The sequence below is a fragment of the Nilaparvata lugens genome, chromosome X, assembly GCF_014356525.2.
Source record: "Nilaparvata lugens isolate BPH chromosome X, ASM1435652v1, whole genome shotgun sequence".
Classification (NCBI taxonomy): domain Eukaryota; kingdom Metazoa; phylum Arthropoda; class Insecta; order Hemiptera; family Delphacidae; genus Nilaparvata; species Nilaparvata lugens.
In genome coordinates this window covers 23,280,115-23,306,149 of record NC_052518.1, presented here as the reverse complement: position 1 = coordinate 23,306,149, position 26,035 = coordinate 23,280,115, and the positions used below count along the sequence as shown (strand labels likewise).

At 32.6% G+C, this 26,035-nt stretch overlaps 2 protein-coding genes across 3 annotated transcripts in view; one reads left to right on the top strand and one right to left on the bottom strand.

The window, feature by feature from the left end:
* Positions 1–1,956: 1,956 nt before the first annotated feature.
* On the bottom strand, positions 1,957–17,137 carry LOC120354913 (mortality factor 4-like protein 1). Its single transcript, XM_039443030.1, has 7 exons — positions 17,006–17,137; positions 12,984–13,098; positions 9,235–9,333; positions 7,029–7,071; positions 5,044–5,075; positions 4,286–4,328; positions 1,957–2,538 (listed from the first exon to the last, which is right to left on the bottom strand). Exons 1-6 carry the CDS (start codon positions 17,040–17,042, stop codon positions 4,292–4,294), a joined length of 363 nt encoding a protein of 120 aa, XP_039298964.1. The 5' UTR covers positions 17,043–17,137; the 3' UTR covers positions 1,957–2,538; positions 4,286–4,291.
* A 370-nt stretch (positions 17,138–17,507) lies between these two features.
* LOC111051557 (transmembrane protein 68) overlaps positions 17,508–26,035 on the top strand; it is a 32,880-nt gene continuing 24,352 nt past the window's right edge. The window contains exons 1-3 of one of the 2 annotated variants that reach the window (XM_039443029.1): positions 17,508–17,647; positions 18,189–18,327; positions 20,299–20,393. In XM_039443029.1, coding sequence (XP_039298963.1) covers positions 18,305–18,327; positions 20,299–20,393 — 118 coding nt within the window. In that variant the 5' untranslated portion in view covers positions 17,508–17,647; positions 18,189–18,304. Of the gene's footprint in view, positions 17,946–18,188; positions 18,328–20,298; positions 20,394–26,035 lie in introns of both variants that reach the window. The other variant, XM_039443028.1, reaches the window with a different exon arrangement.

Here is a 26,035-nt window from a genome sequence, read left to right as displayed (position 1 = left end):
CCGAGCCCGACGACCACACTGGTAGCCAAAACGTGACTGTCCTAGTCTCAAAACAATTCCCGGTCTAAAAGGGGGCCGATGTATTTATTGTAAAAAGTTTGGAATTTTTCCTTTCAATTATTATAAAGATTATTCATTTCGAATAAGTGATTATGAATTTTTGAAATCTACAAAAAAACACACAAGCCAAGGGTAGATTTGGGAATCAGCATCCTATGCGGAAAAAATATTATTCGTTCGGTGGATATGAGTGTCAGATTACGGTACCACTCGACTCCGATCTGACAAGTGTTTTGTGTATTTTAGATACAAACAAAGATGATAGTGATAAGTTATTTCACACATATTACAATAGGCGAGTATACTGTATACTGTACAGTTATATGCTACCGTAAGAAATTAATAGTAGGCTACTCTAATGGCCGGTTACACAAATTGCAATATAATTTTGATCCAGTATCAACTGTTACGGTACCGTACTATTCATAGTATGTATCAACATTTATAAGTGACAATTAATGGCAACCTATTTCATGTTTGTGAGACTGAAAATGTGATAATTTTCATAAAGCATTAGATGTATCATGTTTGATCCACAACCAAATTCAAAAAACTTATATAACTTTTAAATATAATTTGAACACAGTCTGGGATTTGACATTGGAAATGAATGTGAATCATAGTAAAATTTTTACGCTGATATCTAGATCTGTAACTTTCGTAGTGCTTGAGAAAACTCAAAATCCAAATCAGTTTATTGCTCTCTGAGCTTGCATAGAAATTCACCAAGCTTATGAGCAAAATAATACTGATAGACACTTGAAATAGAATTATAAAAAAATGCAAGAAAACTAAAAAAATGGTAATAGGTACTGCAATATTGATGGATATATTTGTGAGAGTTGATACTGTTATAGTAGAAAGTTTATTTATCTACTAGCATATTCTTAAGTAGTAGAAAGATTATTTATCTACTATCCTACCAGTAACTACTAAATAGTCAACTTCTGTTGTCATGATGGGTACTGCATTAGATTATTATGAATATTGTTTATTTAATTACAAAAGATGTCACAATGACAATTGAAGCAAAATATATATCATCTATACTTTACAACTCTATATCATCTATACTGTACAACTCTATGGATATGTTTGCCACAATCCTTATCTGAGAATAGTAATAATAATATTATAATGATGACGAGTGTCTCAGGTCTGGTTTCAAAGCTTTCAGGTTGCATCTGATCGATTTCAGTGCCTCTGACATGACTTAACAACTGCTTCTAGGCAGCCGAGACCGACGATATACGTGTCCATCCGAAACACGGGAGTGACCCGAGAAAAATATTTTGTCCAGGTCGGGATTTGAACCCGGGCCTCTGGTTTACAAAGCCAGCATCTAAGCCACTCAACTACGGCCACTTCCAACAATAATAATAACTGAGATTGATTTTTCGTCAACTTGTTTATTTAGTTACAAAATTCTACAATTTGAAAAACTGAAACAAATCACCATTCTGCAACTTGATACGGTACTTTTAAATTTACAAAATTTACAATACTGGTACAATATGACTATTTGTTTATCTACTTACAAAATTCTACAATTGAGATTATATATATATACAGAGAATAGTAATGCATTTTTATATTGAAATAATGGATGAAATTGTTAATTGTAATTAATCTTAAAAATAAAAAAACTGAAACAAATCACCATTCTGCAACTTGATACGGTACTTTTAAATTTACAAAATTCACAATACTGGTACAATATGATTATTTGTTTATTTAGTTACAAAATTCTACAATTGAGATTATATATATATATATAATATATATATATATATATATATATATATATATATATATATATACAGAAAATAGTAATGAATTTTTATATTATAATAATGGATGGATTTGTTAATTGTAATTGATCTTGAAAATGAAAAACTGAAACAAATCACCATTCTGCAACTTGATACGGTACTTTTAAATTTACAAAATTTACAATACTGGTACAATATGATTATTTGTTTATTTAGTTACAAAATTCTACAATTGAGATCTTAAATACATAAAATAGTAGTGCATATTCATATTAAAATAATGGATGAAATTGTTAATTGTAATTAATCTTAAAAATGAAAAAACTGAAACAAATCACCATTCTGCAACTTGATACGGTACTTTTAAATTTAAAAAATTCACAATACTGGAACAATATGATAAAAACAATGAAATTTGAGTGTAGGGTAAGTTATTCTTTTATTTCTATATTTTTTTGTATTAAAATAGGTGAGAACGAAAGGCCTATATCATTGATGTCTCTGTGAGGGAGGAGAATGGTGTCTCACTTAGGTATGCAGCAATGGATAAGAATATAGACCTACTATGACTGTATGACAGCGAAACATACATCCTATAGTCTGCTCATCGAAACGAGTACCGTACATTGAAACTTGTTTACACTTTTTTCCGTAGTCCTTGTAGCTCTCGGCTAAGAAATAAGATGCGCTGTTCTTTACAAAGAATCTGAAAGACAAAAAAAAAACTGAACTACAAGTTTACAAGTCAGTAGAATATAGATCACCAAATTTTATGTGAATTTCTTCAATTGAATTTTTTAAGGCATTGAAAGTTATAAAGATAATTTTTAAGTCGATTCCTCGAGAAATAAATAGATGGGAGTGATGGAAGAAGAATAAATTCTTGTGAGTGTATTTCTGTATTTGTGTGGCTTGTGGTAGGGAGTAGATGATTGCGCCGAATAGAACGATTACCGACCGCTAACAGTCACCGTTATGAGTTCCCGGTAACTGTGAACTAGATAATAAGCAATGATAACATCACCTGAAAGGAATAAATGTTGATTGATGTTCCAGAGGTAGGGTAGGTTAAGAGGTCAGGTTTTTGCTTTTAAATGGCATTATGCTGGTATTATTCAAAGTGTTTCGATCGTTTTTCATGATAATTTCATAATTGATTATATTAATTATATAATATTTTGTCAGTGATTGGAGATAATTCAAGTTAAGCGATGCCTGCATGTATCCTCTATGGCTCAAATTATGGCTCTTATATCCTCAAATTATACATCAAATTAAAGAGAAATCAATGCTCTATAAGCTCATAATCAACATGGACTTTCACCAACGATTTTTGAAAAGTTATAAGAGCAAAAATAGGAAAAAATTGGTGGCAAACGTTGTTTTTTCAAAAATGTCACACCTTCAAGAGCGGATATTTTGAAAACCAGAGGAGATATGAAAAAAGTTGTACAATAAATATTGTAGGAAATTATGTAAGCTTTAATTTGCTATATGAAAGTCAAGTCCTTAGGATACATAGTTTTTGAGTTTTATGTGAGAAACCATAAAATGGTACCTTTAAACCACCCCCACCCCCTTAGTACAATGGGTAGGGGTGGGGACTTTTGATATGTTTTCCTCCTTACCACCCTAAACAGAACTGTGGGGTCAAAAACTGTCTTCCCAACATTTCCCTCTATACCCTTTTTTGAGCATTCATTGCCTGGACTAAAATGTGGCAAAAGTAAACATTCAGTCATTAGAATGGGCTCAAATAATAATGTTATATTAACGAGAATAAACGGAAGCTTATGAAGTGAATTAGGAGTCTTATATAGTTTGAAATATAAGATTCTACATATGCATAATAGACTTCATAAATTAACTTTGTTGTAAGAAACTGACAAGTTGAAAATTTATACAAAAATTATCTTATTTTGTTTCTCAGATATTGTACATCTATGTATCTTAATCTATTCTCGAAAATCACGCCCAGGTATGTATATGTATACTCAGACACACATTCAACAGACACACACTGATCACAATCAATACCTATATTATATGAATATTATGATATTCTTGAAAGCAGTTTATTGGGATAATACTTATTACAAGTACAGAAACCAAATAAACTGAAATGTTACCTGCACTTAATAATTCCTATAAACTGAAAATATTGGAAACTAATGGGAAAATTGTAAATTCAAACGAGAAATACGGTACGGTAATATAAAATTACTCATCTAGGTACTGAAATCACAGCTATTTTAGAGTATATTCAACTTGAAATTCAATTTTTAAATGGTCTTTTAATGCAATAATTTGAAATGAACCTTTCTTTTATGTTACCCAATTGACAAACGTGAGTAAACAACTCTTGTAATTCATTAATAATAAGATAAATATGTGTCAATCTATACACAGGTGACTTTCTAGAGTAGCATAATGTTAATATTGAATCAACTTACTGCTTTCTACTGCTTTTTTGATGGGCGTCCAGGAGTACGGCCCCTGAAAAAGATTAGAGCGAATTATTATCAAGTTCATAAGACGATTCAGCATATATACTTGCTTCTGCATTCCTCAAAGTATTTTAAGGCAACTCTACTTCATCTTGTCAACAAATTATATTTATTAATTAAGCAAATTATACGGCGTGGTTTACAATAATAGCTGATGGGTGATAGGTTTCAGTATTAAAATTATATTCTTCGACTCTTAAAATGTATGAATACAGGGCTACTAATTTTTATTTATAAAATAGAAATACCCTTTTTTTTTAATTGATAAAATAATAGATTAAAAATACAAATTATAACAACTACTAGTCCCAGTGATCCACATCATCTTCAGGTTTGAAGAAATCAGCATATTGTGAAAAGAAAATATACTATTTACAGAAATATAAAAAAAATTTTTTTACATCATGACCAATGAACCTATAATTATGACCAATATATGTTAGAGGAGTTTGTTATTTGTTTAGTGATAGAAGGTGTTTGTAATAGATTAATCCATTTACTGTCAATCAATCAATAATTTTTTTGACTGCAATGGAAAATGTGATGTGATGGTAAAATAGACCTGTTCTGACTGTATTGTAGGTAAACTGTCAATTTTAGTCAAATGGGGAACATTGATGTTGTCCATGAGGATCGCTGATTGTTATAAGTGAATCTAAGTTGGATATGAGTTTTTGTTATAAGTTTTTCTAGTATCTACTAACCTTTTACGTTTTGTTACTCTTCCTCGTTGAGCCTGAAAATGTCGAATGAATCATATAGAATAGAATACATTTTATTGATCAACAAATACACACTGCTTTATATAATAAACATACTGCATGCGTTTATACTAAACAAATCAAATCAACTTTTTTAAGGCCACCATCATATACTGCTTTTTTGCTAAACAAATCAAATCAACTTTTTTAAGGCCACCATTTTATCTGTATATTAGAGTGTAAAGTGTTACTTTATTGGTAGAGCAAAATAATTATAATGTGACACATTGAATAGAAAAGCTATAAGCTCGAATTACATACAACATTTCTTCTAAAACTGCAGTATTGGCCTTCAATAGGTCTACAAAAAAAAAAACGTATTATTATCTGGAAAATGGTTAGGGAAGGTAACTTTTAGGGAAACTTTTTAGGGAAACTTTGCGTCAACAGTCACGCTGTAACCACAAAAAAAAGAAACAGTATACAGTAGACCTACTGTATTATAGTTGTTCCGTGTTCTGGACCACTGAGAGTGCGGAAAAATAACAAGCCAAACGTCTATTATGAATTGATAGAATCGAATTTTCCAGTGGGTATTATTAGTAGGCTACTGTGTATAGCACACTGCTTTTCAGATTAATTTCAATAAATGCTGCAATGATCGAAATTCAATACAAAATTTTACTGCTAAAACTCATGATAAAATGTTATTACCAAATAAATATTCAATTAGAAGTAACTGAATGAATTAATAGAAAAGCAAATATACAATACTAATACTCCATCCCCACAGGCTAAGCCTCGGCATGTTTTTCTTTTGTTTCCACTTCTACTTTGTAATATTATTGATCATTGTGTCAGCGACTATTGATTATTGATTATTCATTATGCTTTATATTTCGTTAGTTTCTTCACATATATTTGTTGTTGTCACACATATTTATGTAAGTGTTTTTCTGTGAGTATTGGAAATAAAATTTGATTCGAAAATAAATCTCGCTAGAAACTCTGAATAGTCACGATAGCTGCTTGATGTTATTGAACAATTTTGTAATTCTGGCGATCTAAAATTCTATTCTTATTCAGTTCCATAAATTCAAAACTTTTAGTTATTGTATTTCTGGACTTGAATATTGTAAAACGTGAAGATCTACCAAATATTTTGGGACTTGTAAAATATTTTTTTAATTTAAAAAAAAACTTCAACAGTTTTAGGCTTAGCCTGTCATCTCTCATTAATGGTTTTATGATTTGTTATTGTTTTAATTGATGAAGAATTATTAAATTAATACACCAATGAGGGCCTGCAGCTTGTAATTATTTTTATACTTCATATAACATGCATGATTATGATCACATAATGAATAAGCACAATATGTTGTCTATATACTGATGAGATATTAACATGAAGCTAGTTTCAATGTTCATGGCATTATCATCGGTTGAATATTCAGTTAAAACTACGAGATTGGAACTTCAGTGTTAAGTCTATTATAAGTCTGTTAAGTCTTAACTTATAGATTAATTCAATTAAGATTAGAAATATTTAATTTATTGGGAAAACATGTTTATCTTTAATTGGGCCCATATCTCACAAGGAGAGACATTTATTGTTTTATTCCATTATGGAACAATTTAACAGCAGCTCCAATAATAGTGATCAATTCACAGATGTCAACATTCTGACTACAAAAGTAGCTTACAATCAAACTACAATCATTAATTGTGTGCTATAAATCTATTTATTTCCTCAGGGAGTGGAATGATAGAGTTTTTAGGAGGAAAAGATGCATGGAAGAGATTAATAAATTTATTGGCAATATCCCTCACCAAATTCAGTCCGATTTTCAAGCCAAAAATACACAAATCAAAAATTATGAATTTATTATGGATTGGAACCATATTAAAACAATGAGCATTGAAAACAATTATACAGGTAGCACTCAACTTTGATCAGTAATAGAAATCAGAATATTGAATACACTTACTTCTTTTGGCGGGCTCATCAATCGGGCTCTTCTCTCTCGACGTCTGAAAACAAATAATACTATTAACTTTCAAGTTCATAAGGCGATTCATTATGCTCACTATTAATTCCTGAAAGTATATTAAGGCAACTCCTACTTTATCTTAACTATAGCTGGCAGGCTCCGCCCCCTGGATCATTCAGGAATAGGATCAGTGGGCTCGCTTCGCCCGCCTGCATTTTTCATTCAAGTTTGCTTCCTTTAGACTTTTAGCAGTTTAGCACTTAATCTAAACCTATGTACACTTTTATTGTTTAGACTTTCAAGTTCATTTGTTCCAGAAAGCCCTGGAAAACTTACAACCCAAAAAAATACTAGGCGGAGACTTGTGTACCAAATTTGAACAATTTTGTGACTATAATAAGATAATGAAAAAGCTGGCAAATTGTGTGCGTATCTTGTCTAAATATTGAAGTCCTCTCAACATATTTACACTCTAGCTGAACCTCTGTACCTAATTCAATGATATAAAAATAATAAAAACGGATCAAGTACCAGGAACTATTGGTGGAGCTTCGCAGACTGAACAGAGGCTACTCTGTACGACTGCTGGCTCTTATAATGATTGGTGTTCTTGGAGGGTAGCGCTCATCCTTGCTTTCAAATTCAAAATCAATTCCTGCTTGTGATAAGAGTGCCATTCCACTATTAGGGCAGATGCAGAAAGCGGTCATTTTGGGCTCCCTCCGTCTACTCAGGACAAATTAATGATTTGTGGATGTCGAACATGGCATAGCTAGTTACCACATGGTTGTGTGGAAATGTTATGTCATTAATTAGCATTTCACTCTCCCTTGGTGGTCGGTACCCAAGGGTTGAGTGGTCAAGTAGCTTCCAACATGGAATAACAATAAAACTTAAACGTTTTTTGTCAATTTGATCTTGTAAAGCTGGGAAAACGCTAAAAATCTATATGTGAGGGGTGAGTTAAGTCCTCTCAAGAAATAAATTCTAGACCATGGTACAAATCCATACAACTTATGTACCAAATATGATTGAACATGATCTGTGAATTAGTTCTTAAGAAGGCCTATAGAAAACGCAGGAAAACGTTCAAAAACCGCCAGTCAGTTTAGTTGAGTTTAGTTTAATTTTCGTCATATAACACTACAAAAATCAAGCAAAGCTTGGTAGTATATGAACGTCAAAAATATTGAGTACAGTACTCTAAAAAAGTAATTATAAAAGAAAAAAGAGAAGAAAATCCGAACATACAAAGGAGGTATGTATCCATACATACAAATATATGCTTGCAAAAAAATGCGTACAAACGCTAACAGTTGAGGCTTATTCCTCTAAACTTTACGGTGATGCATCAATCAATTTAGCTTTTATTGCACTCTTAAACCTTTCTGTTCAATACATTTTATTTCAGTAGAAAGAGAGTTAAGCTCATCCTTGGGTGGAACATGGGTGTTGTAACAAAACACTTCCAAAACAACATTTCTATACCTCAGCTGTGGCCTACATTTCTATACCTTTCTCAGGCCTGTGTACCAAATTTAAACATTTCTGCTTTTAGTGCGCCTCAGAAGGTCAACTAAACTAATTTGCCAAATTTGAACGTATTTTGTCCAGTAGATTTTTAGTTCTGTTGATTATGGATGAGTGAGTGAATGAATAAGTACCGTATTTAGCTTTTATATAACACATTATAGTTATCAATGAACCAACAAAAAATTTTACCAACTTTGTCATGTAAGTAGCCCAGTATATATAATACTCGTAGCATGTAGGCTACTTATAATATTAGTGCAGTATATCATTACATTTATAGATATAATAAGAAATACGATAGAGTAGCCCCGGCGCCAAAATTTAAGAATTGGTCACATTCGTAATAATTCAGCATGTGAATGAGAAATTCTGCGAAATTGACAAGTAAAGAATAATAATACGCGCGGTAGCTCTGACAGTATCTCTGTCCCTTGCCCAGAAGTTTAGTCTGTGTGATACCTTTTTCATAAAGTTCAAATTCCAATAGATATATTTTGAGTTGATTTGTGAAAAAAGGAGACAATGTAAACTCTTTCTACCCAACAGACCAGGAATTCATTGGAAAGCAGAGCTTCGCATTCAAGTTATTAGTTCCTTTATATAGTGCCCGAAAATGTAAAATATTGTTTTTATATTTTTTACATGCCGTGAGATGATGAAAAATACTTACTCTATTATTTGCTGTGTCTCCAGCGCATCTTTCTTCCGCAAGTTGGCTTCATTGCGCTGAAGAATTCTCTTTTCCCAAACGCCAATCCACTGATCCCACCTGTCAAACAATTCATAATAAGTTAGTAGTCATACAAAAACAATTAATCCATGTAGTGGGCATAACGTATTCGAATACAAAATAAGTAAAATAAGAAACAAAAATTAATTTCTATCATCATGCAACTTATGATAGCCAATACTCTAGCTAAATGGTCTCATAATAATTGTTTAAATATAAATGTTACCAAAACCAAGGTGCTACATCCTACATGAAAAGACTTATGGAACCCGAACTTAAGCACCATTGCTGTGAATGTTTCCTACTGCAGGAGCAAGAAATTTTCATATGCACAAGAGATTGTCGTCACTTTATATCGAATTGTATAAATTATAAGTATTTAGGAGTAATAGTTGACAGTCATTTTCGTTGGGATATTCATATAGAAAATGTTTGTAATTGACTCAAACATTGGCAAAAATGTATTATAATTATTAAAGATTTAATACCCAATAAAGTGAAGAGGATGTAGAGCCTTTGGGAGAGTCTGTTATGAGATATGGATTGCGAGGTTGGGGATTTGCTAGCAATGTTCATCTTAGGAGAATATCTTCGGTACAGAGGAAGATTCTACGTTCGGTCAGCAATTCTCAGGCAGATATTTCATATGAAACCCTTTTGAATAAGTGCAAGGTTTTGAATATAAAAGGAATATTTCTGTTTACTTTGATTTTAGAAAATTACCAGCAACAAATATATAGTTATGAAAGTTAATCGATATGATTTAAGGAATAAGTATGTTTTACCATAAATATTACTTCAAATAATTTAGCCAGAAACACCTTAATCTACATTGTATCAAAAACTTTCAATGATTTACCGGATAATTGTGCTGAGTTTGCTAATATGCGCCTATTGAAAAGATAATTTAAAATTTGGTTGAATAATTACACTTTAGATGTAGCATAATAATGTAATTCAATCCGTTCTATTTTTTCTATGTAAGTTCAGGTTAACTGTGCATTACAACACTTTCGAGATTTTTGAGAGCTGAGCCAACAATTAATTAGTTAATTTCATGATAATTTTAACTGTTAAATAAATTTTTGTAGAATTAAAGTTCACTGATATATGGATATTTATATTTGAATTTACATGTTTCGTTTATGGCAACTTGTCAAGCAGCCTCTTTGAGGTTCGCTTAAGGTAGCTTATTAATTCAATATCAATAAACGTTTTTCTATTCTATTCTATGAGGCTGGTAAAATTTGTTCATTGACAATGGATGACGAACATAAAAGGCGACTGATTAAATTTCGGCAACTGATTTGGGCACTTTCACCAACTATCTGATACCTGGTAATAAACAGATTGATTTGATTGGAAATGCTATTTTTCTTCTATGAGAGTATACACAATAAAATAGAAACAAATCAAAAATTGTTCAAACCAAAATAAATAGAAATAGAGAATGGCTATCATTGATCAAGTAAAGACCCTATGAAGGCAATAAATTCAAATTCAAATTAGTTTATTCATAAAATATGACATATTTACAAAATATAACAGTGTTATGGATTACATGAATATTCTCCCTTCCCGGATGATTTGTCCGTGTGCAGGGAGGAGTCGCAAATTATCAGACAGAAAGCAAAGCACTAGCAATAATGAAAGAAATCACAAACTATGAATAATAATGAAATTCGAAAGAATAGTAACAATATTATGATGATAAATATTGAAACTAAAGATAGAAAAAATAAAAGTTTTAGCTCGACGGCGTTTAAAGGGCTGAGTTAGAAATAATAGCTTTATTGGCGTGGTATTGTGTGTAATATAAATTGAATGGTATTTTGTATTCATGAATAGAAATATTCATCTATATATGGTGATATGGTGAGTATAGATAGCCTCTGCTGCAGCATATATGAACCGATGCAGAACAGCCACCTGCTCACTTTCCGTTTGTAGACGGCAACGCTAACCCCCTCAATAGTTGAAATCTCGGCCGGAAAATTACGGTAAAGTCAATGGGCGAAATGAAACAGTTTCCGAGTTGAATAGAATCACTTAATCGGGGAAATTGAATATCTATGCATCTATAATGTTGAATTTCATTGAAGACAAAAAAGTTTACTTTTTAATAGAGACGAGTAGATTTTTTATAAGTGATTGTTTTAAAATTAAAACGGGGAATTCCTGGAAAAGTAAATATGTTTAATACGGTATCTGTGATTTTTGGCCAATAGCGTTTTGTTAAGTGCTGTCTGTGAGACCGCAATACGACGCAGGACACACAATAGGCTATGTGCAGAGGCTTGATGTTACATAAAAATGAATTGAAATAGAAAACAGATATCATTGATCAAGAGAAGACCCTATGAAGACAATAGCCTATGTGCAGAGGCCTGATGTTACAAAATAACAAAAAAGTGAAACAATTTATACAGGATTCACATTACAAAACATGAAAAATTATTAAGAAAGAATAGAAAATAAGAAAGATCTTATTTGAAAAAATAATTTATCGGTAATGAAATATAGAATTGAAATAATTGTAAAAGGGTTTATAGGTCAATAGGATGAGAAACTGTCGAAATTAGTTGTGACATCACGTGCAATGCATTGTTTTGAATAATGTCTCCCAGTTTCAAAAATATTTTATGTATGAATGCACATTCTATGATAAACATATGACAATTAGCCAACAGACTACCGTAATTAATTAGTTTGTGGTATAAACATTGGTATTATTTCACTTTTAACTACATGTACAGAATAGTGTACATTATGACCATGTGAACCAAGATGACAGTGTGTTGGAGTGTTCTCCCAACGTGGCTGTATTTAAACATTTTCATTGTTTAATTTAGGTAATAATGGATATAGATATTTACAAAATAAGAACATTCCTCATAGGAAATGGAAATCTTCCAGTCATTGATTTATTCTATGATGATGAGGAAGATGCTGATACTAAGTTACTGATACAAAAGTGCAGACAAGAAATTGACAGTTCCCCTAAAGAGGAAATTATTTACGTAGTAGTGGATACTAACATTAATTTAAAAAATCTCCAAGGTTTTATCAGCAAAGAAGAAATCATCCCAATTGTAAATCAATAATTTGATAAAAAAAGTATTGTCTGACATTTCAAAAACCTTATCAAATGTTATTTATCAAATAGTGGCAGCCTATTGAATTGATGATATCTATAGGCATACAATGCAAAATTATTCTCACTCAACAATGTTACAGTGCTCACTGATACCAATGATATAACTCATTTCAAGTTCTGTGCAATTGGTGCATAAGGCTTTGTGCCAGCATTCTACAGGTATTGCACCATAATTATTGCATTGCCAGGGAAATGAGACTACAGCTTGTACAGGTTCTACATATGATTGAGTAGGAATCTACATTGATTAGGAGTGTACATTTCATAATCACTGAAATAATGATAAAATTGCATAACATTTTATTTTAAAATTATAAATAACTATGAAAAAATTGGAAAAAATATGAAAATATTTTTTTAATGATTCTAGAGAAGGGTAAGACTGTAGTTGTGTGAAATCCATAATATATGTACACTATATACTGCACATTGGGTCTGAGGAGGCTAGAATATGAATTTTATGAAACGTCATGGAACAAGTAAAAATCACACAATCGGGCTTAAAGCATGCAAATCTGATAAGCCTACTTACCCTCTGCCCCAGCCGATGAATTGTATCCTACACTCCGTCCCGAGGTCCGTTTGCCTCAGTTTAAGGCATTTAGCCTCATAAATATTTTTGCCATGGTAGCATAGTATAGTTTCTCCTAGAATGTTGGAATGTAAACAAATTTATATACATGCATTTAACAGTCAACAATTATTGAGCAGTTACTTGATAGCCTGAAAATCAATTGATAGCAAGCTTATATATTGTGATAGGCCTACATTCAGCAAAATTTGTTGGAAAGGGGATTTTTCATGTTTGAAGAGAGATAAAAAAGTGTATTTGAGTGAACTCTAGGTTTAAGCCTTACTTACACCGATGCGAATCGTTATTGGGTGCGGGAAACAGAAATGAATGTTGCAGAAATAAGTATCATGACCTTGACATTTGATTGAACTAATCTAAATCAAATTAATATTAAAAAATATGGCTCTCAAATGCTGTTTTCAAATAAAAAACTTCAACAATTTTCCGAGTGGGAGGTGGAGGGGGGGATTTGTCCCACGGACTATCACTCCAATCAGAGCCCTGGATCCGCGCCTGACGCCTGGGGCAAAGGGAGCGTGACAATATCTTAGCCGTGTGCTAATTTGGCTAGTGGGCTTGTTGAATAAAGGTCATCTCGCACCTTGTTCCCAAGGCTTAAATTCACGGCTTCGTTACTAATCAGTAGGATAGGTACAGTAGTAAGTTATAGGGTCTAAAAGATTATACCAAATTCTTGAAGCTGGTTAGATAAGGTTGAGGTTTATAGCAAGGCATTAAAGTACAGTATTTGAACTGAGTACGGTACTTGAAATTGAAAATTGGATATGAGCCTTACGTTACGGTAATTTAGATTTGATATAGTATATAAAATTATACTCTTCTTATAAATAAAAATTAATGAGATTTATTTTATTATATTTATATTAAAAGTAGCCCTAAAGAAAAAATACTCCACTTGCATGTGAAACTTATCTCTTGGATAATTTAGTTAACAGTTAGCAACCTTCAAGCTTGAAGAATACTCTTATATGAAGAAACATACTTGCCTTTACATATATCAATAACTGATAGTCCAGTCAAATAGTCATTGTTCAGGAAACAGCCCCGAAATAGTTTTTCTCGACGGTTGTATATGTATTTTGGGGCGCAGAACTCGAATTTGCTGCCACGCCAGAGGGTGGCTTCTCCCGCAAAACCCCCATTTTAATTTTCGCACTTGTTCTTTCACATGATGTGTGACTCTCTATCAGTACTACATACTACAATTGTGATTCTGTGTCTGTCATACTACTAATCGAGTAGTATGTAGTACTGATAGAGAATCACACATCATGTGAGAGAACAATAATATAATTCTGAACAAGATTCCTCAGGAATTTTTTAATTTAGTAAAGTGGCGAGGGGGAATACACCCAGAAATAGAATACCATGTTCTACAGCACAATACCAATTTAACTTTTTACACAATGATCGGATCTCCTATTGTACTACAGCTTATTTTTCTCAGCATGACAAGGCGGTTCAATATCATGTATGATAACTTAAATTTGATCAAAAAATTGAAAATTCATCCTTGCATGAGTGTAGGTAGGCTATACTTTAGCCCATATTCCCATACACAAAAAATAGCCAATTTCTATATTCAAAAAGCTGTGTATAGGCTATTTCGGTAACCCGATATGGTAAAAATTGTACTTGGTCTTGAATTGTAGAACAGAATCTTCTCTTTCATGTGAGGTGAATGAATTTGTTAAAATATATTCGTGAAGTTAGATTTATCTGTTTCAAAAGATAAAGATATTGCTATTTTCACAGTATTGGCAGTTTTTCTATTATAAACATTGATTCAAGATGGAATCGAGGCTAATCAGCTTATAAAGCATATGGATTTCTCTTCAATTAGAGACCAATCGCAAATCTTTATCATGAAAAATAGAAATCTCTTTCTAATTGGCTGTAACTTTTGAATGGTATTGAAATAAAAGTAGCCTATTGTTTATGGGAGTGGAAAGAAAAGAAAAATCTCTACAATTTTCACTAAAAATTTTGAATTACTCATGTGAAGTGATTCACAAGATTGCCAGCTTTGATATGGAAATAAGCCATTTCTGAGTAAAAAATGTGAGTATGAGGAGGAATTTTCCATTTTTTGATCAAATTTGAGTTAGAAAACATAATTTTGAACCGCCTTGATGAGCTGTAAAGAATAAGCTGTAGTACCGGTACGATGGGATCAGATCATTTTTTTTTGTCAAAAGGTATGAGTCTTTGAAATTTTGATCCTTGTGATACGGGTAATGTCCTTATAAGTGCCACCCCACTAGGAAATAATGAAATTATGTGCACCTAACGGATGATTCTGATAGAATAACAACCCTTGCATAACAATATGATGCGAAATATTGATTTGATCGGTTAGAAATGCCTTGAAAGTTATTACAATGAAAAATTTGTATTTTGGCTGTGGGACATAATGGTTTTCTAAATTCCAAAATGTCTGAGTAGTCTTGTTCAAAGTTTATTGTACTTTCATATTATGATATGTGATTTTTATCATTACTATATAATACTCCAAGTTGTATGGAGTTTAAGTTGTATATGGAGTGGAAGTAAGTTAGTGAGTTTCAAAAAAAAAAAACTTCTAAAAATGGGCCTACCCCTTCTTGAAACTCTATAGCTCCAAAACCAGAAATTTTTAGAATCCTGGTCGACTACTAATTTATTGAAAATTCTATTGTCTTTAATTTTGTATAAAATGCTATTTTTTGAGAAACCCAAGGTTTTCGAAATAAAATGGAAAAATTGAAAAATGTCCCAAAATTTGGGTGTTTTGGGTTTTTTTTTGGGTGAAGCCACCCTCTGGCGTGTCAGCGAATTCCAAATTCGTATTCAGCGCCTCAAAATACGTAAAAAACCGACAAGAAAAATTCTTTTGGGGTTCTTTTCTGAAAAATGACCATTTTACTGAACTATTATAAAGGATTTGTGCTACCGCTTATCAAAAGTGTATTTAACAAATTTTCTTCTGAATTTTTCTACGAATTCCAATAGTTCAAAATATCGGTTATTATCACAATCTAACTATTGTGAAACAACAAAAAAGTATTTGTATAATAAACAACTACATTTTGTTGAATGTTTCAACAAAGTTAGGTTAGAAACCTAAGGCCCGATTGCACGAAAGCCGGTTGAATTTTAATCGTGATTAATTTTCACGAGAACCAATCAAAGAAGGCTTCTCTGGTATTTAACAAATTTTCTTCTGAATTTTTCTACGAATTCCAATAGTTCAAAATATCGGTTATTATCACAATCTAACTATTGTGAAACAACAAAAAAGTATTTGTATAATAAACAACTACATTTTGTTGAATGTTTCAACAATGTTAGGTTAGAAACCTAAGGCCCGATTGCACGAAAGCCGGTTAAATTTTAATCGTGATTAATTTCACGAGAACCAATCAAAGAAGGCTTCTCTGATTGGTTCTCGTGGAATTAATCATGATTAAAATTCAACCGAATTTTGTGCAACAAGCACTAAACGTTTTGAAACGTTCGATCTAGCTATACACGGTACGAGGTAGGTACCGTACTGTAATGTGACTGATGATTCCATTATATTTCTCGTCGAATTCTACATATTAATTGACTATTTTGGAACACGTCAGAGCTGTAAAAAATTATAATGATTTAAAAATGTCATGAGTTTTTAAGTAAACCCCACGAAATCGACAACAATGTTGGGTAACTATATATTTTAATTTCATCTTGGTATATCCTGCTATCCGCGGGAAATGTAATTGGCATCATGATACCTTTTGCGTGCCATGATATGCACAATTTCCAATTTAGTTTATAATAATCAAGTTCCTACACTTATCAGCCCAATTTCTATATTTTACATTGGTTTAATTGTCTTTATGTCCAAATTTATTTTAAAATTACTAGCCTATTGCATTGAATGAGTTCAGAAATGTCAAAACTTTTTCAAATTGATAGATTGAGATTGAATTATTCACCTTCCTCAGGTCTGAAGAAACGAGCTTCGTTTTCCATAATTCAAAACTAAAAATTAAATCAATTGAAATATTAATTAAAAACGTAAATAAATTCAATAAGCACTTATAAGGGATCTTTGATTTGAATTTGCTGAAACTTTCTATGAGGGAGAGAGCTGGATAGTGGATACTGTATTTCTTCGCCGGAAATGCAACTCGTATGCGCTGTTTTTGAATTATATGAGTATTATTTATAATATTATCATTATTATTATATATTTAATATCATTATAATATATTATTATTATCATATTATTATGAATATTTGACCAATGAGGCATTAATGAAATAGACATTTTTTTTATTCCAGTATTTCTTATTTTCCATAGAAAAAAACTAAATCATTTAATATTCAGTTCATTCGATAATAATCTATTAAATTGAATAATGTTATATTGAATTTTACCGATATTTTTAGGAGTTGGTACTGCTGCGTTTGTTTAGATCATCCTTGGTTTAGTTTCCAGCTGTTTGGGTTTTCCAGCTGTTTTTGCCGTGACAATCTTGAGCTCTGGGCTGGAGCAGTTGAGCAGGTTGAGCTTACCATAACATCGAACTCCGCAACACGATTTCAATTTTCTAAAACTTTGTCATGGTGAACAGGTTGTTATTATTATGTTTGTCAATATTGTTAACTTCTAAACTTTCCATTACCGTTCAAGATAAGTGTGGTATTTAAATAAAAATTGAATTTTCTCTTTGAAGTGATTTAATACGCTGAGAACTAACAAGTTATATTCCTTTGAAATCGTCGTTATTGACATCATGCCCCCAATACCACTGCAATTAGTGGTTCATTTTTATTGTGAAATTTGTCTTTGATCTCAAAGTGTCGTAGAAGTGCTATTCAACATGCTCACATTGGTCAGTGACTGGATCTATTACATCAAGAACTTTCTAGGTAATTCTTCCAATTTTGAGGTTAGATTTTTGGGTCAGTGCTCTATTAACTTTTTTTCTCTAACATGATTTTTAGCAAATTTCTTCCCTTCAGCTTGATATTTCGCATGCATTTCTTTTTAATAATGATTTTTCGTTGTTGCAGTGTAGAGGTTATGTTCGTATTAAGTTATAAGAACGTTGATCGTCCGCAACGTAATATTTTCACATTTTTATTAACTAAATTTGCCTTCTAATGTTACAGTTGAATACATAGATGTCGACTTTACCCTATGGCTGACATGGTTGTTAGCACCTCTTCTAATAACATTCCTTTTGCCGCTTGTCATAGTTCTTCTGCTATACCTAACAGCCAGTATTATGTACATCTATAAGTTTCATAGGTGAGTAATCATTTACTGTATGATTACTTGATTTTCTATTATTGTTTAATTTTTAAGTACCTGGCATTATAATTCATTTTTGCTCCCTACATTATTTATTAAATTTTGTTATTTTATTGATTCTGCTACCGTTTTATTAAGTTACATGAACGTGTAACTTATATTGTTAAAATTTAGAGTGGAACCGTTTTTTTGCCAGTTGTATCAAACAATCTGTTACTTGATTTGTGAGTCAATTGATATAAACCATTTCCCTGAATCATTTTTGTATGGCCTAGCCTGATGGAAACCCTCATTGTATATGTACATTGTGAGGTCCACGTTATAATGGCAGTGTTTGATTACCGATGGTATTGCCATCCTTGTCTATCATTCAACAAAGTGGATAGCACTATCTCTTTCTCGCTTTGCTCTGTTGCCAGATCGTCTTTTTAACAATGTAGAATTAATAATGAATTTACAAAATATTTTATCTTAATTATGAAAATTATTGAAAAATATAATTTCTTGCTTAATAAAATACAATTTATTATTTTAACGAGAATGAACTGTTAATATTAGTACATAAATAAACCTGTATCAGCTACCGTCTATAGAAGGCATTGACAATTGACAGACAGAGGCCATTTCCATTCTCCACTGCCATTATAACGTGAACCTCAATATAGCTTTGTTAAGTGATTATTGTTTACACTCCTTTTTTGATTAACTTTCTTTCGTTTCGAAAGAATTTGTATCAACTTGAAATAAGTTAAGAGTAGGATGAGTTCAAAATAACAAATATTTCAACAAGTTTAGGCCTACTACTACCACTGTCATGCAAGCTACTAAAATTAGATGTAACTTATGGTAAATTCAACTTTTCCAAGAAGCAAGAGAAATTATTCTATATGTTTTCAAACCCAGGTAGCAGGTACCGTAAATATTAAAATTTGTTTATAATTTGTTTTAATAGTGTATGTAGTCCAGTCAAAGAAGGAAAAGTTTTGGAAGACAATTTTTGACTCGGCAGTTCTGTTTAGAGTAGTAATGACTTGTGAGATAAACATAACCTACTAAGAGGGTGGGTGGCTCAGAGATACCATTTTTTGGTGTACCGCATATTCGAATACTAAGCATCTTACAAACATGACTATTCTATACAGAATTAAAGCTTACTTAATTCCCCACAATAATTAATTTCACAACTTTTTCTATATAGCCTATTGTGTAGTTTTCTAGATATTTGCTATTATTTAAGGGGTGGGACAGTTTTGAAAAAGCACGTTCGCCTCCAATTAGCGCGGTTAAGCTCTTAGAACTTTTCAAGCTCTATGGAAAAAATCAATGCTGATTATGCGCTCATTTCCCACGACTGTTGCAGCAGCTTTAGTATTGGTTGTGAAATCTTCGGTTTTGCAACAATAGACCAATTGAAAAAATAATTGGGAAGATTTTTTTGCTAAAGAGATGAGGGTGGTTTAAAAGTTGCATTTTTCAATATTTTGCTTACACACACATATATTTTGGAACAATGCGTTTAACCGACATGACTAATCATTAAAAAATGTAGCTGAATTAATTTTTTACAATTTCTGTTAAGTGGATTCTTGTGATATTTCCATCAGTTTCCGTGATATTCACTCTTGTCATGCAATTCAATTATTTGCCCATTCGAATAAGAGGAATTGAAAAGGTAAACACATTCAAGAACGTTTTTGAATTGCTTTTGACTATTTTAGTATATCTGATAAACACGTTAAATCGTTAGTCCTGGCTGCCTAAAACAGTCGATAGGCCATGTCTGAAATTGATCAGGCGTGACCTGAAACTGAAAACTAACACCAGACCTGAGCCAGCCAGATCACACGGTATTATTATTATCATCATCACCCATTCCGTGTTCTTGAAAACTTTATAAGTTTATAGAAATAAATTATTCTGTGAGGAAAAATGTGTAAAATATGAGTGAAATTTTGTTATTTTTAACAGAGATCGTCTACATCACGCATACGAAGTTGATATATGGCACGGGGCACGCAAGACATGTGCGGCCATATGGGATGCACATGGGTGGATATGGCATGGTCAGTACTTGCTCATTTTAAATTTATTCATTTCTAAAATACAATATTTTGGTTACCTGAAGGCCAAAGTAAGTCAAATCACATTTCAACAATCTTTTAGAGTGATGTGAGTCGGAAATATTCTCATTGGGAAGGAATCTATGATTTGGCAATATTTCTCTGGCCATGAAATTTTGTGAATTTCTAGAATTGCTTTAAAATAGTTCGAATTGATCAATTTTAGTAAAATTTGTCATCAGGCTAGCCAATAAATCAGTCATTCATTGAAGCAGAGTAAATAGCTCTCGCATAACATCAAAGCATACAATTTGATCACTAATATTCATATTAAAATATCGATAGCATCAAGATTGGTTATTTTATTAATTTACATGAAATCATGAATTCCCGAGAATATTTCCTCAATATCAAATTTCGGGGAATATTACATCACTAATCTTAAAGCAGGACTCGCTTCACGAAAGTCATATATTCATCAGTAAATATTGACATACTTGTTACTTCTCCATTTAGAAGCGTCTCTTGAACAAGAGTCACAAATCATTCATTCACCTGTTACTTTTTGAAAATTCACCGGAACGTTTAGTTGAAAATATCTATTGAGATTCTGGCATTAGGAAATGAGTTTTAAGGTGATATTCCTGCATTTGAAAATGGACCATTTTTAACAACAAAATATGTTATAGCTCTGCTAAATTTCAACATTTTAAAATGCTACCTTATCAAAAATATGTCCATTTTAATTGATTATTACGTCCAAATAGTAAATTAAAATGATGATAAATTAACATTGCCAACTCTTATAACTATTTACCACTCTAACGAAATAATATTTTGCCCCTTGTAATTGAAATTCATTTCTCTTATGCTTTCTATTTTTATTTCTATATCATTCATCAAATTCTTGACATTACAGTAATTTTTCACCATCTCTGATCTGAATTGCTGATCAATGTAATGATTGTGTAATGTAGCTTATTGTGTGTTAAAAATCTGGACAGCTTTTTATCCTTCTGAGAAACTTTTATTTCCTTAGAAAAAGGCTTCCTCAGGCAGTCTTGAAGCAATTGTATTTTGCTTTGGTGTACTCTAAAATCAACTTTGGTATAAGTTGTTGGGGCTCTACATATAAAACCAATTTAAAGCCTCTAGTCATGTTGCAAAAAGCAATAATTCGTTAGATGAAATGTGTTAGGAGAACAGAACACTCGTTCCCTATCTTCAAATTTTACAATTGTCTACACTGCGGTATATTTTTGTTTTTAAGGTTCTGTCTTCTTTCTTTTTGTTATCAGGTGATCGCAGTAGGCAGGTATATGAGGTGAATCACCTATATAGCACAAGAAGTGCAACTGATAACAATTTAAGGCTTCCTAGATCACATACAACCTTTTTCCTAAAATCATTTGTTTTCCTTGGCCCCAAGTTTTTCAACAATGTGCCTGATCCGATTAAAAGAACCAATAATATTTTAAAAATAATATTTAAAAAACTGATATTTAAATGGCTCATTTAGTATTCCACTTGAAAAGAGTTTATTCATTGTAATTGCTTAATTTCATTGTAGCCTGAATATAAAACAATAGTACTTGTACATATCTATTTTCTATTCTTTAATTGCTTGAATGGTGAGTAAATCTGCGATTGAATGTACAATTTTTTTATAATTCAACAAGTAGTATTTTTGTTTTGACCAATTATTGAAAATTATAATTTTGTATTATTGTTAACAAAATTTGTTCTGTTTTTGTTATATCCTAGATCTACAAAATTTTACATAATGTAAAATGTTATTATTGTATGATGTCAAAATAAAAGTGATTGATTGATTGTGTAGAGTGCAGGCTTCGTGTCGCCTATAAAATGTCTCACTTTCTTTCGAAGTGTATTATCATAGATAAAGGATAAGCATAAGCACTATATTTCTTGTCTCTGGTATTATCAACTTATCGCCCTTTCCAATTTTCTTCTTTCTCTCCTCGTTATGTCTAGTATGAGTGTGTATTGTGTGGTGAATGTTATAGTTTTTATTTGCATCAATAAGATAAGGTGTGTCGGCTTGGCCTTAGTCGCCGCCGCCTAGTGGTGCACTGGCCGATAGCGGTGCGCGCGACCCGCCCTCCACTTATCAATTGCTGTCAAATGCAGTTTCTGGCTATAATTTTTCAAGGTTTCACATGTGAATGCTCAATCCCTCTGTGCACATATCAGCGATTTTCGTAAACTGTTGTCTAACCTTATCTTTGACGTAATCATGGCCAATTACAATCACACCGAATAATTTGGATTTCGAAGTTAAGGTAACTAGTTACAATTTGATTCAGAACGATCAAACAATCAACAGGGGATTGCCATCCCCTGACAACAGGGGAATTGCCATCTCCCTAAGTCATAAATATTTCCAATATAGAGTTTATTCCTCCATACCTTTCCAGTATTCTAGAAAACTAGAGTATCTTTTAATTGAAGTTCAAATAATAAATTCTGAATTGGTGTTGTGTGCCTGTTATAGACCACCGAGAACTGGATAGGCTACATCAATGAATTCGAAAATGCTCCAATTACCCTGTTGCCATCAGACAAGTATTTAAAAATAATTGGTGATTTCAACACAGATTTACAGAGAACTGGTACTTTTGAATATTCTCACGTCATGCAATCACGCTTGATCCCACTCATCACACCAATTCATCTCACACATCCTTTGATTTAATAATAATTAATGATGAGCCATTTGTAATTCATTATGGTCAGTTACCAGCTTCAGGACTCTCTTTACATGACTTGATTATTTTTGTTCTTTGTCTTTAGTCTCCAAAACCTGATGCTAGAAACCTGTTGTTCCTGTTATCACTTGGAGAGTAAAGAGAAACCCATCACCATGGCTTACTCCTGCAATTCGTCAATTGATGTCCTGGTGGGATGCAGCCAAATGCAAGTTTAGAAGATCTAATGATCCCTACCATCGCACCCTTTTCAGTACGTAAAGAAACAAAGTTAAACAGGAGCTGCGTAACTCGCGGAATCGCTTAACTTATAATGCCTTACTGCAACAAAACAAACCACGTGAAAGGTATAAGATGGTCAATTCTTTTGGTATTGGCAAAACCAGAAGTCGTGATCCAATTGCTTCTCACTTGAATGATTTAAATGATTTCTTTGTATCACCTCCTGGTGATGTTGATTTTGGAGCTCAATATACTGATGCACTCAATAATACACTTCAGTGTATTTCTCCAGCACATCAAGTCAATTTTTCACCAGCTGATTGTTTCCAGGAATTAAAGGTTCTCAGTTGTGTCACTTCTAATACCACAGGGTTCTGATTCCATACAAATCCGTTTTATCAAAAATGCATTGTTCTTCACTATTCCTGTTATAACCTACATTTACAATCAATCTTTCATCGCTTCTTCTTTTCCATCACCATGGAAATCTTCTCTGATAACACCTCTGATGAAATCTCCTCATCCCACATCTGCCTCTGACTTTAGACCAATCTCAATAGTTTCTGCATTATCCAAGGACCAGGAGCATTTGGCACTGGAACAAATCAATCAGTATTTTAGTTCTAACAATATTTATAGCACTACTGGTCCACTCCAAGGCAACCATATTAGTTATGTTTAACCTCTCCAAAGCTTTCAATTGTGTTCATCATTCGCTACTGCTGGACTGCTGCGTAAACTAGAGGAAAAGGCTTTTCTGATCATTCTCAGTCCTGGTTTGACTCTTACTGGGTTCCATACAGCAACGTATCAAAAACAATAACGATTTTCTGCATGGTTACACCACAACACAGGACAGTTATTTACAATAGATCATTTTTAGTGAAGCAGTTAGTTGTGGAATGCATTGCAAGGCAATATTAAATATTTGGGTGGTGAGGTTCTGTTGCTGGGTGGCGGTGGACTTGTTAGAGTCGGTAGACGGGGCTTGTTCTTTGTATATATCCATATACTTATCAGCATCCTCAAAGAATGCTTACAAGTATGAATGTTGAATGTGTGCGTGTGTGCTAGTCTTTTAAAATTTTAATTTGCTTTTTTCTCTAGATTTCTTTCTTTGTCTATAAAACATTTCATACCGCAAAAGTATTGCATTGCGATAAGCTTTTCTGTATTGATTTCAATGCTCATTAATCATATTTAAGTTATTTCTAATCTTATGTGCTCTTTCTTTGCAAGATTTTCCCAATTTCAAATCTTCCTATTTGCTATACCATTTTTCTCCACTGTTGCTTATAATCAATTATTCTCTTTCCCACGTATATATTTTAAAATGCTATTAGGCCTACACAGGTTTTTTTCTCATATCCACATTCAATGTTCATATAAAATCAACAAATTCATCTTTCATTCCAATTCCTACTGATCTGAATAACTAATTGTCTTAATTAACCTGTCTGTTCATTTACTTTATTTTTTTGCATTCTCTTCGAAAAGTAAAGTGATGTTTTTAGCTTATTGAAAGACATAATAGGTGACTCAGTGAGTGAGTTGGTGTTTTTATTATAGCTCAACTTTTTCAATGTTTATTCATCATATTTTCCAAATTTATTACTATTCCTTATTACTACAGTGGATTGTTTGAATTAATCTTCTATATTAACATTCTAAATTAAAAACTATTGCGATTATTTTGGGATCTAAATTTATGAGTCAGTCTCACAATGGTCTTAGGCAGGGTGATGCTTTAGCATGTCTGCTTTTCAATGTGGCATTGGAGAAAGTAATACGAGACTCCAAAATTGACACTAGAGGAATCCTGCTCAATAAGACAATTCAATTACTGGCTTATGCTGACGACATTGACATTGCAGCCAGATCAGTCCCCTATATGATGGAGGCATATAATAGCATGAGAGGGGCAGCAAATAGTATGGGACTGATTGTAAACAAGCAGAAAACAAAGATCATGGTCTCATCAAGGTCCAATGCTCATAGATTGAATGCTGCTCAGTGTGACCTGATAGCTGATTGTGGTTTGGAGGTGGTTGATGAGTTCGTCTACCTTGGGTCTTCAGTAAACTCAAAAAATGAAACAACATGAGATCAGGCGAAGAATTCTACTTGCAAATAGGGCATACTTCGGTTTAGCCAAACACTTCAGATCAAGGAATTTAAGCCGAGAAACAAAGATAAGAATCTACCGCTCACTGATTCTGCCTGTGCTGACCTATGCCAGTGAGGCATGGACCCTAACAAAACTGGATGAGAATATAATCAACATTTTCGAACGAAAGATTCTACGCCGAATTTTTGGTGGTGTGGAAATTGATGGAGTGTGGCACAGAAGAAAGAATAGGGATCTGTATGATATGTACGGCCACACCAATGCACTAGCTATTATCAGAGTAGGGAGACTCAGGTGGGCAGGCCATGTTGAAAGAGCTGATGACTCATATCCGCCTAAAAGAATAATGAATTAAAACATGGAAGGAAGAAGACGCCCTCCTGGCTGACCAAGACTGAGATGGATGGACTCAGTCACTGAAGATGCAAGGAGGCTTGGTGTCAGAAATTGGAGACGAGCTGCCATCGACAGAGTAGAATGGAGGCGATTGCTGAAGCAGGTTAAGATCCGTTTTGGATTGTAGAGCCGTGGATGATGATGATGATAAATTTATGTGTTTGAAAGTG